Source organism: Taudactylus pleione, unplaced genomic scaffold (assembly GCF_031769625.1).
Source record: "Taudactylus pleione unplaced genomic scaffold, aTauple2 ptg000314l, whole genome shotgun sequence".
NCBI lineage: Eukaryota > Metazoa > Chordata > Amphibia > Anura > Myobatrachidae > Taudactylus > Taudactylus pleione.
Window position 1 is genome coordinate 14,186,965 of NW_028284715.1, and position 12,185 is coordinate 14,199,149.

At 42.6% G+C, this 12,185-nt stretch overlaps 1 protein-coding gene across 2 annotated transcripts in view; it reads right to left on the reverse strand.

Annotated features, from left to right (window-relative positions):
- Nucleotides 1–495: 495 nt before the first annotated feature.
- MTDH (metadherin) overlaps nt 496–12,185 on the reverse strand; it is a 36,362-nt gene continuing 24,672 nt past the window's right edge. For both annotated transcript variants that reach the window (XM_088442707.1, XM_088442706.1), the window contains 4 exons: nt 11,141–11,260; nt 10,567–10,677; nt 8,898–9,051; nt 496–2,274 (listed from right to left, as the gene is read on the reverse strand). In XM_088442707.1, the coding sequence (XP_088298833.1) occupies nt 2,204–2,274; nt 8,898–9,051; nt 10,567–10,677; nt 11,141–11,260 (456 nt within the window). In that variant the 3' untranslated portion in view covers nt 496–2,203. The remainder of the gene's footprint in view (nt 2,275–8,897; nt 9,052–10,566; nt 10,678–11,140; nt 11,261–12,185) is intronic.

Sequence of the window (12,185 nt, forward strand, 5' to 3'; positions counted from 1 at the left end):
CTACTCAATAACAGATTGCTCCCTGTGCGATAAGCCCAGAGGGTCCACTGAACGCGGAAATTTCCTCGCGGCCTCAGGAGCTGCATGAAAAAGCCGCATAAACCAGGAGCTCATTGCATGGGGTAATACATTAATTCCTGGCACTTGACGTGGAAGTTATGAATTAAACCCACAGATACCATATGTTACAGCACAGGGAAAATGCATATTAATTCAATAACTCAGAGCCGTAAATCCAGAACTTTACCCACACAGTAAACACTGAGGCTTAAGCTTTTAAGTGTGGGGAGAAAAAATAAAAAAGTCTGTCTACTAAAAAAAAAGAAAGAAGCAATTAAGCAAAGGGAGAATAAAAAATAAATAAAAGCATGCCTAAGCAAGCACAAACAAGACCCGCATGTATTTGAAATGATTTCATACTGTACAAACAAAATAAGTGTATTTGTAGTCCTTACACTATAAACCCACAAGCGCGGCATAAACAAAGACACCTGCTGAATTTGCAAGATTTATTTAAACAAAATCAACTTAGAAATATCACTGAATTAAACAAAACGTTTTCAACATGTAAACTTATTTGACATGTTTCTGAAACTGGGATTTGTATCTAGATTTTTTTTCTTTTGAAATACATCTGTGTAAAAAAAATTGGTATTAGCTTACCATAGTAGCCCCCCCTCCCACAAAAAAAAAAAAAAAGAAAAAGTGTACATGTTGCCAACACCCAATGTAGACAGGCTATTAAATTCAGCAGGTACAAGACATTTTCTTGCCTCACCAGTGAACCGATAAAGCTGCATTCTGGCAAATGCTGGATCAGAACTCAAAATGGCCACCTGCGTGCGTCAGTAATAGGTCCACCTTAGAGGCGGCTAACTTTCTTCTACACTCAATAATTTGAATGTGTAAACCAATCATCATATCAGAGACCCTTAGAGGTGATGAAGGGTTACTACGCTAGAGCTATGTAGATTAGGTTTATACCACGTTGCTGAATGAGTACCTTTGGCTATAACGGTTCTAAAGTTTTCACTGTTTACAATTTGTCTACAGTTTTCTAGTTCGATGTTGTTTTGTCAAAGACCATTTGGTAAGGCTATTTACAAAACCCAACTTACCATGCATATATGTATAGATACAAAGTTAGCGGCAAGTTTAATAAAATGTAATTGTTGATAAAACCCACGCATCTTCCGAAATTAATAGTTTGAAGCTGGCGAGATACTTTTTAGAACTACAGATGTATTTTTCTTTTCTGTTTTTTTTAGTTTTTATTATAAAAACACTAATTCAGTTCATGAAATCTAAATACTACAGGTTAAGGCAGTAAAAAAAACATTCCTGATTACTGGAGGTCTTGACAACGTCAATTAAAGCTGTCTGGAGCCACCATGCCCACCCACATAATCCAGAAGAGTTCATGTTGGCGGAGAAAAAGATCTGCCTCGCTATTAATGGTCGATCTAAATAGAGACCGCTTTGCTTCCAGCAGCCATCTCGCGAATCATGTTAACCAGACTATGGCTAGAGTGCAAGAATTAAGTATTTTGGGACATGATAGAATATGGAGAGAAAGTTAACACAAATTCACACATTAAAATGCTAAAAGCTAACACAAAAATGAAGACGACAAGTAGCGTTAAGCAAAACAAAAAAAAAATATAGTGTAGATAACAATGGTTCATACATTCATCAGATCACAATTCAGTCTCCTATTCAGTGCTTAAAGCCTCACACATCCGATGATACTTTTTGCATGTTTCATGATACCGGGGTTAGGACGATTTTATCGTACAATAGTCATTGACTCTAAAAAATGACAATAAGATAGGATGAGTCAATGAGATGGCAGAACTATTTCACAGAATCACCCTGGCATGTTCCATTCGCACATAGGTCAGGTAGGGCACAATATGAATGTAAACAGGTCACCATTTTGTAAAAAACAGGAATTAGTCTTTTCTATATCAAATTACAGTTCTCAGTTGGCAAATACGGGATCTTCTCCACTGCTGCACCTTCTACTCTATGAAGCCCGAGTTCCTTTCGTATTTCCTCCGGTTGCGGGGAGGTCATGTTGGCAGCAGTTGTATTAAAAACGCAGACTTCTCTTTATAAAAATTCTGTACATGTTCACAAATTATTGCATAAACAGCATAATCTTAAAGAGTGCCTGAACATGTGTTCCAGTGATGAGAGTAAATCACGTTTCCCTCCTGGCCTTTTTCTTCTTTTTCACTTGTTTTGGGGATTCCCAGCTCTCTTCGGACTTAGCTGAAAGACATTTTAGTTTCGTTAGGACATAACATGCAAGGACTGTTAGGGAACATTACACAGTTATTAGGCCAACGTTTGAAAGAGTCCATTTCGATACAACTTTCCTTTCCATTAAGTCTTTTAAACAAGTAGTGGAAGACTAGCACCCATCCTGTTCTACTGAAGGGCTCTTCACAAATGTGTGTGAGTCTTCAGAGAATTAGGAGCCAAAGTACCTGGCTTGCCGTGGTGAAGGCTAATTGCTGGGACCGCTCCATCCTCAACTGCATGATGTTGCAGTTTCACTTGGGCCAAAAATCCCAGTTCAACAACAACTATTGGCCATTTAATTAATGTATTACATTAGCGGCATGAGCTATCTAGGTACATGGTGGGCACCTCTTTTTTTTTTTCACTTTAGAGAAAGACCAACATTTAAAACAAAAATGATTGATCGTGCACCGTTATGTTACAAGTTTTACCACACACAATACAAGTTAGTTTATCTTTTGATTGTACAGCTTTGGATAGGTGTGCCAGCTCACTATGCCTCAGATCTCCCTTTGTTCCTCTATTTATGCAAACGGCTCTCCAGCTATCAGCTATTGACTTAAGCTGGGCACACACCTAAAGATATTCTGTCCAACCATCCAACTAGTTGATTCGTTGGAATGAAAATCTGGTAACGTATGGGAGTAACTGATGATCAGCAATTTGCTCTTAAATGCCAGAAAACAGATGAAAATGGTCGGTCAGACAATTTGTTAAATGTTTGATCTAAACAATTTGTTCAAACAAGTTTTTGTCCATTTTCCAGCGTTTGGGAGCAAATTGCTGATTGTCATTTGCTTTCATACCTTACCAGATTTTCACTCCAACCAATCAACTAGTTGGATGGTTGGACAGAAAATCTTTACGTGTGTACCCAGCCATAACCACAAGAAACTTAAGTAGTTTATACACCTAAAGATATAGCTGTCCAATCTGTCTGCTGGGATGGAAAATCTAGTATTGTACATAGCAAACAACAATAGAAAGAACTCCTCCAAAACAAAAAAAGGACGTTTACTGCACCAATAAAATACAGGTTCAGTCTACCATATCCAAAATGCTAGGGACCAGGGGTATTTTGGATATAGGAATATTCTGGAATATTTGCATACCATAATGAAATCTCTTGGGAATAGGACCCAAATCTAAAGACAGAATGCATTTAGGTTTTATATACACAAAGCTTGCAGGAAACTTTACACAATATTTTCAATAATTTTTTGGCTCAAACAAAGTGTGTACATACATTAAATGTATTTGTTTCATATACACCTTACACAGCCTGAAGGTAATTTTATACCATATTTTTAATACTTTTGTGCCTAAAACAAAGTATGTGTACATTGAACCATCAAAAAGCAAAGGTTTCACTATCTCAGTCATGCTAAAAATATTCTGTATTTCAGAATATTTGTATATGGGAGACTCAACCTGTAGTAAAAACCTTTGAGATAGGTCACCAGTTTATAGAAGAGAAAAATACATCCCTCAAATCGGTGTTAAAAATAACAAAACATCTGGTACCTTCTCAGCAGTTACAGCTCTTAAGCTACCTATACGCTATACAATTATTGGGTCAATTTACAAATAATAGGATTATCGGCCTCATTTATTGTATAGTGTGCATGAACGATTGTTTCAGTGTGTCACCGAGGGAACAGTGACACAACATCCACAAACGCATACCTTCGATTATCTGATCTGTCGGTCAAGAACGTAAAATCTCAGCCTCAATTTCCCGATAATGAGTACTGTCTATGCATTCTAAATAATCTTACCTTCATTAACTCTTTTTCTTCAAAGTCCATAGGGTCCACAGGGAGACATTGAGGTGTATGTGGGACCCGGAGGACCAGACAGCAACAGCAAAGCTTTTCAATCCCAGGATGCTCCGGTCCTTCCCCCTATACCTTGTCCACAGCCTGAGGGCACTTCAGTTTTGTTAAGAAGCCCAAGGCAGGAGCAGGACAGGACAGAGGGAAGACTGGTACACTGAGGAATCACACTCTCACGCAGAGAAGGAAACAAGTGACCAAGTGAAGCAGAGACAGTAGTTGGCACAGGAAGGCTAATCTGCATGTAGGCCTGTGAGATGGCCATGCAAATTTCTTGTGAAAACCATATAGGACAGAGAGGGAGTCCGATTTCCTGATGGAAGTAGTACGGTCCACGTAGATCTATAGAGCACGGACCACATCCAAAACAGGCCTCAGCTGTTGAGAGGTCTGGTGAATTACAGGCCCGAACCACAATTTCCTCATTCAGGTGGCAACGAGAAACCACTTTGGGAAAGAAACCTGGGCTGGTTCGAGGAACAGCACTGTCCTGATGAGATATTAAAAAGGGGGAGCTACATGAGAGCATCCCTAAATCACATACCCTACGGGCAGATGCTATAGCCAGAAGAAACCGTCTTCGCAGTGAGCCACTTTACAACCACCGATTCCAGGTGCTCGAATGGAGGTTCCTGAAGTGCTTAAACAAAGGGAGGTTGTATACGTAGAACACCCTGCATAATAGCAATTCTGCGCTGAAACCAGATAGACAAAGCAGAGACCTGCACTTTCAGAGATGCTATTCGGAGGCCTATATCCAGTCCAGCCTGAAGAAAGGCAAGAATTCGAGAAACCTTAAAAACTTGAGGGTCAGTTTCTTGGAGCGCACCAATGGAAATATGTACGCCATATTCTGTGGTAAATCCTGGCTGAGGCCGGTTTTTGTGCTCGGAGCATCGCATGGACCACAGAGCTGGAAAATCCCTTAGCCGTTAGGAGGGACATCTATATAGCCAAGCCGTTAAAGACAGACGGGCTTGGTCCGGATGTAGACATGGACCCTGAGACAATTCTACTCGTAGAAGAAGTTTAAGAGGAACATCTATGGAGAGCCTTTGAGGATCGGAGTGCCAGTGACATCTGGGCCAAGCCTGAGCGGTTGATGAGAAGGCGCTATAGGTAGGACAAGCGTCCTGAACGTCTAGGGACACCATAAAATCTTCAGGCTCCATAGCTAGGATAATAGAATGGAGGGTTTTCATACGAAACCTGGGCACCCTGATAAACTTGTTCAGAGATTTGAGGTTGAGGATAGGTCGATGAGACCCACTGGGCTTCTGAACTAAGAAAGGGTAGAATAAAAGCCTTTTCCCATTGTGAGGAGGGGACCCGAATTATTACTGCTGAACTCAATAAGGACCAAATGGCTTTTTGGAGCAGCAGGGCCTTGGTTGAGTCCAGTGTAGGTCCTGTGCAAAAGAACTGTTGGGGGAGTCGCCTCAGGAAGGAGATGGCGTATACGTGGGAGACCGCTTCTCTTACCCAGGCATTTGACGTACTTTGATGCCAAACCGAGGCGAATTGAATTGAAGAAGTCTGCCTCCCACCCAGTCAGGCTTGTCCTTGGCAGGTGGAAGTCTAGTAGCCCAGGCTTATTTGGCCCTAGGCTTGGAGGCCTTGGCTGATGTCTGTTGCCTAGGAAATGACTGACTCTTGCCCTTGAGGGCGAAAGGACGAGGTCCTATGTTTTGTGTTATATGTAGTGGGCAGGAACGCCGTCTTGGAAGCCGCCAAATTAGTCACAATTTTATCGAGTTCTGGGCCAAATAGGCTGTCTCCCGAATAAGGCAGAGACTCCAGAGCCAGTTTTGAGTCTGAATCGGCTTTCCAAGAACGTAGCCAAACAATATGGCAGGCCACTACCGAAGTGGCAGATATCCTTGAGGCCAGGAAAGCCGTATCCATAGCTGCTTCCCTTAATTAGGAGGATAGATGTTCCCTTGAAGCATCAGCTGGAGGAGGTGCGGATGGGAGCGAGTCTTATCCCCTGGCTGAAGTTAACTCTGGGTCACCTGGCCTTTATAATATGCCTCTGCGCCAGTATAGTTATGCTCCGGTGGTCTAGTGGAGTAGTGGGCAAGCCAGTGTCCATATCAGCGCCTTCTGCCTGTCTCCTGAGACAAGACTGCATTAAGACGCGGGTCCCCACAAACGTGGGTTCTGCCTTAACTGTCCCCTGGATGGGTTCCGGACTGTATATAGACAGTAATTAGATAGCAAATGCCTAGATAGACACCAGATGTTAGACAGTCAATAGGTCAACAGGGTCAAAAGGGTCGACATGAAAATGGTCAACACATGCTTTTTTTTTTTTAGGGTTAAGCACCAGGAGGGAGAGTTAGGGTTAGGTACTAGAAAGGACGGTTAGGGTCAGGCACCTACCCAGACGGTTAGGGACCAGGAGGAAGGGTTAGAGGTAGACACCAAGGGGAGGGTTAGGGTGAAGATAGGGCTAAAAAAAACAAATCACGTGTCGGCAAATTGTTCTGTCGACCATTTTCATGTTGACCTTTTGTACCAGTCAACCTTCTTACATGTTGACCTTTAGTGTGTAGACCTTTAGTCCCTGTCGGAGACTGTCTATCCAATTACGGTCTCTCTTATACCACACCACCCCTGGTTTCCGGGCAGCAGTCTGGGGTCCGGGAAGCCTGCTAGCTAGTCCCCCTCGGAGCACCGGCAGGGGTACCTAGCACAGGCTTGGTGTTACAGAACCGCGGAGGGGTAATGGGGGGGCGGCAGCACAGACGTCCGGAGGACAGTCTGGTGCTGCTAGTCCATTTGGTAAAAAAAAAAAAAAAGTAAATGAAATCATAAAACTAAAGCTTGGGCTGCTTAATGTATCCCTGTTATAATGGTGGTCCAGCTCTTGTCGGACACCAACAAAACTGAAGTGCCCTCAGGCTGCGGGTGGGGTATAAAGGGAAGGACCGGAGCATCCTGGGATTGAAAAGCTTTGCTGTTGGTGTCCAGTCCTCCAGGTCCCACCTATACCCAATGTCTCCCTGTGGAGCCCTATGGACCCTGAAGAAATCGCTAGCTTCTAAGTAAAAATTGCATAATGTGTAGTGTATTGGGGCTTTCAATTTGCCGAAAAATAGTCCCGTTCCTCGTCCAGATGATAAAAAAAACAAAAACAAAAAAAAACAAACAAACAAACAAACAACTGACTTTGTAGCTAGCTTTAGTGATGTGTTAAATAAAATTCATGACTTAGGGTGGGTACACACCTAAACAACGATTTGACTTCATACTGGACATCACACGATTGCCGCTACACACAAAAGATATAGGGCAGTGGCTCCCAAACTGTACGCCATGGCATCCTGGGGTGCCTCAGGTTGGTGGTCCAGTACCAAATCAATTTATTGATGGTCACAGCAACGTAAATATGTGGATAAACAGAAGTGCAAACCTGTCCACCACCACATAGCTGACCCTAAGGATGACAGCTAAGCACAATTTACTTCCTTTACTAAATTTTTTTCTGAATTTCTCAACAAACTTTTGGCTTTGGGATGCCGTGAAAATAATGCTGAAACTCTAGGGCGCAGGTATTCAAAAAAGTTTGGGAACCACTGATATAGGGATCAATCTTATTAGGTGCAATGATCTCACATGTGCGTGTCATTGTGGCAGTGGGGATCGACCCCTTAATGAATGACGGAACGATCACTGTTCCGTTCATTAATATGTACAGCCTCACATGAGATATTGCAGGAGACCATGGAAGCGTGCAAATAAGGCATACACACTGCACGATATGCCAGATTTATCGTTCAGATTTGGGCAAATCGGGCAGATATCGTTCAGGTGTGTACCCAGCCTTAGGCTGCGTACACACCCATAGATATATATCGGTCCAATCTGTCTGGCAAGTAGGAAAATCTGGTCCGTTTTTCCAGTGTTTGGGAGCAAATTTCTGTTATTTGCTCTCATAAATTGCCAGATTTTCCAGATCTATCTATAGGTGTGTACGCAGCTTAAGAATGATCGGGCAAACTCTTCCATTACCCGTCAGTCTCAGAGTTAGGCTTGATGCACAAAAATATATCTGTCCTATGGAAAGGAAAATCTGGTAATGGATGGAAGCAAATGGAAATTGGCTCCCAAACACTGGAAAACTGACCAGATTTTCCTTCCCAATAGACAGATATATCCAAAGGTGTGTACGCAGCCTTCGCCAAACAGCAAGATGCCCCAACACCAGCATTACCCTGCCTATGTAACCCCCTGGAAATGCTCAGATCGCTTATTTGGGTGGCCTTTCTGCTTTAAACTTGCTTTAGCTCTACACACAAGACTTCACATTCCAGTAGCAGGTTTATAACCACCATCATCATACCACCGAAACAAAGAACTGGGGGCTATAGTGAATTACATTTTGGGAGACTAACAAAATAGTTCTATAATGGCAACAATGCAAACTGCTGGTTCATTATGAACACACACAAAGCAACAAATTCAACAAGTTAGTGTTTTTCAACTGGTTAGATCCATTCGTGCAAAATATAGAGCAATGGTCTGTACCGTGTAGTAACCCCAAACAGGGTAAGCAGAAAGTTATGCTTTATTAAGAATAATCTATCAGGACCTTAGTAAAAGTCACTCACATTACACAGCTTTACCATAATGGCAGCAATACTCCACACAGCCATAGAATTAAAGATTAAACTGGGATTTGAATGTGGGTTTACAACGCTCAGCAGAAACAAAAATCATTGCTGCCAGTTAAAGAACACAGAAGCACATTACCTTGTGATGGCGGAGGCACATTGTTCTGCTTAGGGACAGAAGTACTGGCCTCCTTTGGCTGCTGTACTTGGGAAGGACTCTTCTCAGAAATGTTATGCATCACAGATACCGAGGACTCGATAAACACAGTATGCTGAGGTGTTTCCTGCACAGCCTGTATCCAGAACAAGACACCAGACTGTTAGCCACCAGCACAAGCTGCCAGAACACAATTCTATTCATTCAAAGTAAAGACAAAATGCAAGACATGTGTAATAGAGAATACATACACTGATAGATATATATTTACTCTCTATCCATCTCTCTCTATCTCCAACTATATCTGGGCAATAGAAATCAGGGCACCCATTAGTGGAACAAGTGCAATAAATCAGTGTGCAGTGTTGGTGGATTGACCTCGTTCCAATGAGTAAAGTGGAAGCTTATCTGTCTGTAGAGACCTTTCTTGCTAGAGAGCAAATATAATGTCACAACATCTCAAATAACAAGATGATCATATATAGTGCATAGATTCCACTTTAGTATCAAACATACGTGCACACGTGTATATCTATGTAACACAGGTATACACACACAAAAAGCAAAGAGTTCTGGAAGATAATATACTGCATTTACCTTCTACCTTCATTAAATGAGAAATGCTAGAAGGGCGACAAGCTCAGAGACGTACGTACCGAACAATTGAGCAACAACCCCCTTTTGTTTTGGTTGTAAACAGCATGCGATGTGTAGCAATCATACAGCACAATGTAATGTGTCACTGTGCTTTTCTATGCTTCGTACAGTATGTGAATGGCAATGAAGTAGTAGAGAGGAGATAACCTTGGGAGAGCAGTTAAGAGTTCATACAGGTGTTATCTATAGAATACAGCACAAGGTCTCTTGCCCCACATCTAAGCTCCATAGACGCAGAGCTAATGGCACAAACAATAGTGTGCAAATAAAAGCAAACTTTGTCAAATTGGTCAAGGATGGGGAGTGCTTACAGTTCCGGCACATGGCTATAAAGCGCACACACACACACACACACACACACACACACAACCACTCAGCAGTCATGAGAAATCTGTGGTCCCAGATAAGAATGTTTTTCTTTGCTGCATTCAACAAACCACAGAAACACTGAGAATTTGAAATCACATTCTACAACAAAATGACCTCGGAGTTTATTCTGATTTCACAGGGTCATCACCAAGGAGACCAGTTCTTATATACTGTACTTGTCTTGTGCAGGCAGATGAGAGAATGGAGATCATGGGGTGAGATAAGGGACTGGTGCCATTGCCCCTACAGGTTCAGGCGCCGTAGGAAATGTTGCCGTCACAACTGCTTTGTAAAATAGACATTTGCCCAATTCTCCAGCAGCTGTCATTCACCAAATTAATTTCTCTAGACCTAGCAAGCTATGCCAGCCAGAACCTTTAGAAGATCAATGGTTGATCCAACAGCCAAGCAGTGTCTTCTGCACAGCAATGTAAGACCAAGGGATGGGGGAGAGCAAATTGAGCCATTTCGTTACTCTTACTCTTCTGGCCACAATGGGAAGAGCAGGGAACTTTGCATTTACTCCAATATCAATATAAATTTATTTATGAGGATTGCACGCTAAATATGGATTTAATTTCTCTGTAGACATTGCAATTTACATTATTCAGATAAATTAACATACCTCTTTCAATTCATTACTTTTTCCAAATACTGTGTGAATTACTGGAGGTGGAGGAGCTGTGGCAAAGTCCTCTTTATAATTATCCACAGCGTTCCTAGTGCCTTCTGCTTCCTGAGAGAGAAGAAACTAATAGCACATCACAAGTATAGCTTACCACAACACAACAGACTGATCAGGCCAAGTATAGATCATCATTAGAACCCTCACGTTCTACCGCAGGGAGCTAAGCCAACAAACTGATTCTACAGACTGTGGTCATCCTTTTATTTCAAGCATTTTAATAAACTACAAAAGCAATAAACTACAATTAATTTGGAAGGAGAAATTATACACAGAATACTATTTAGTATGCTAAGTACAGTTATGATAATGTATTATCCAACAATGAACCAGAGTAATGATATGGTCAATATGCAACACCCCCTACCCATGGGGGTGAGAGAGACAACAAGGTCTCTGGTTTTACAGGTCCCACAGTGACTACATGACTATCCTTTCCTTTTCGTATACATTAATCCTAGTAAATAGTGGCTGTAAGACTCAGAACAGATAACACTGTGCAGGTTGCACCTACCTGTGTGGGAGAGCCAGACTCCTCTCCCTGTTTCTTCTTCTTTTTCTTCTTCTTCTTGGCTTTGCCGCTGGCTGTACCTTGGCCAGCACCATCTTCTCTCTCTTTTTCATCATCGGAAATCTGGAACACAATTAGCATTGAAGAGTGCTCTTGTTTAATTAGGATAAGTTTTAGGAGTCACAAAAAGCAGCAGTGCTGGACAGCCATGTAACAAGTCATACTTATGTACTTATGAGGAAGGTAAAAGGTGAAGACATGACGCAGAGGGTCCTTCTCACAAAGAGTGGACAGCCTACAGATTGGGCCTGTAGCTGGTAATACCAAGGAAAAACAAGAGATATGGTAAGAACTTACCTTTGTTATCTCTGTTTCTACGAAGTCCATAGGGTCCACAGGGCTGACCTTGGGGTTATAGCTGGAACAGGATCCATGGGCACCACACAGTTAAGCTTTTAGCTCCCAGGATGCACTTGGGTCCTCCTCTATACCCCGCCCCCGAGCCACAGGCACCTCAGTTGGTAAGCAGCCTAGGCCGGAGGAGAATATGGAACAGAGAGAAGGAAGACTGGAACACACAAGAAACCATACTCACAGCAATAGGAGACGGAAAACCGGTGACCAGCCACACAGCCCATTTGAAGCCAGGTGCGTCAGGGCGGGCGCCCTGTGGACCCTATGGACTTCGTAGAAACAGAGATAACAAAGGTAAGTTCTTACCATATCTCTTGTTTTCTACTTCAGGGTCCATAGGGGGTCCACAGGGTTGACCTTGGGGATGTCCCAAAGCAGTACAACTAAGGGCGGGGACGCTCCTGTGCTGAAAGGAGTACCCGGCGTCCAAAGGATGCATCCTGAGAGGCAAAGGTGTCAAACGCATAGAACCTCAAAAACGTCTGAATTGAAGACCAAGTGGCCGCCTTACACAGCTGAACAGCAGAAGCGCCACGTCTAGCAGCCCAAGAGGGACCCACAGAACGAGTGGAATGAGCCTTAACAGAGGCTGGCACAGGTAAGCCCTCCTGTGCATAAGCCTCACAAATAACGG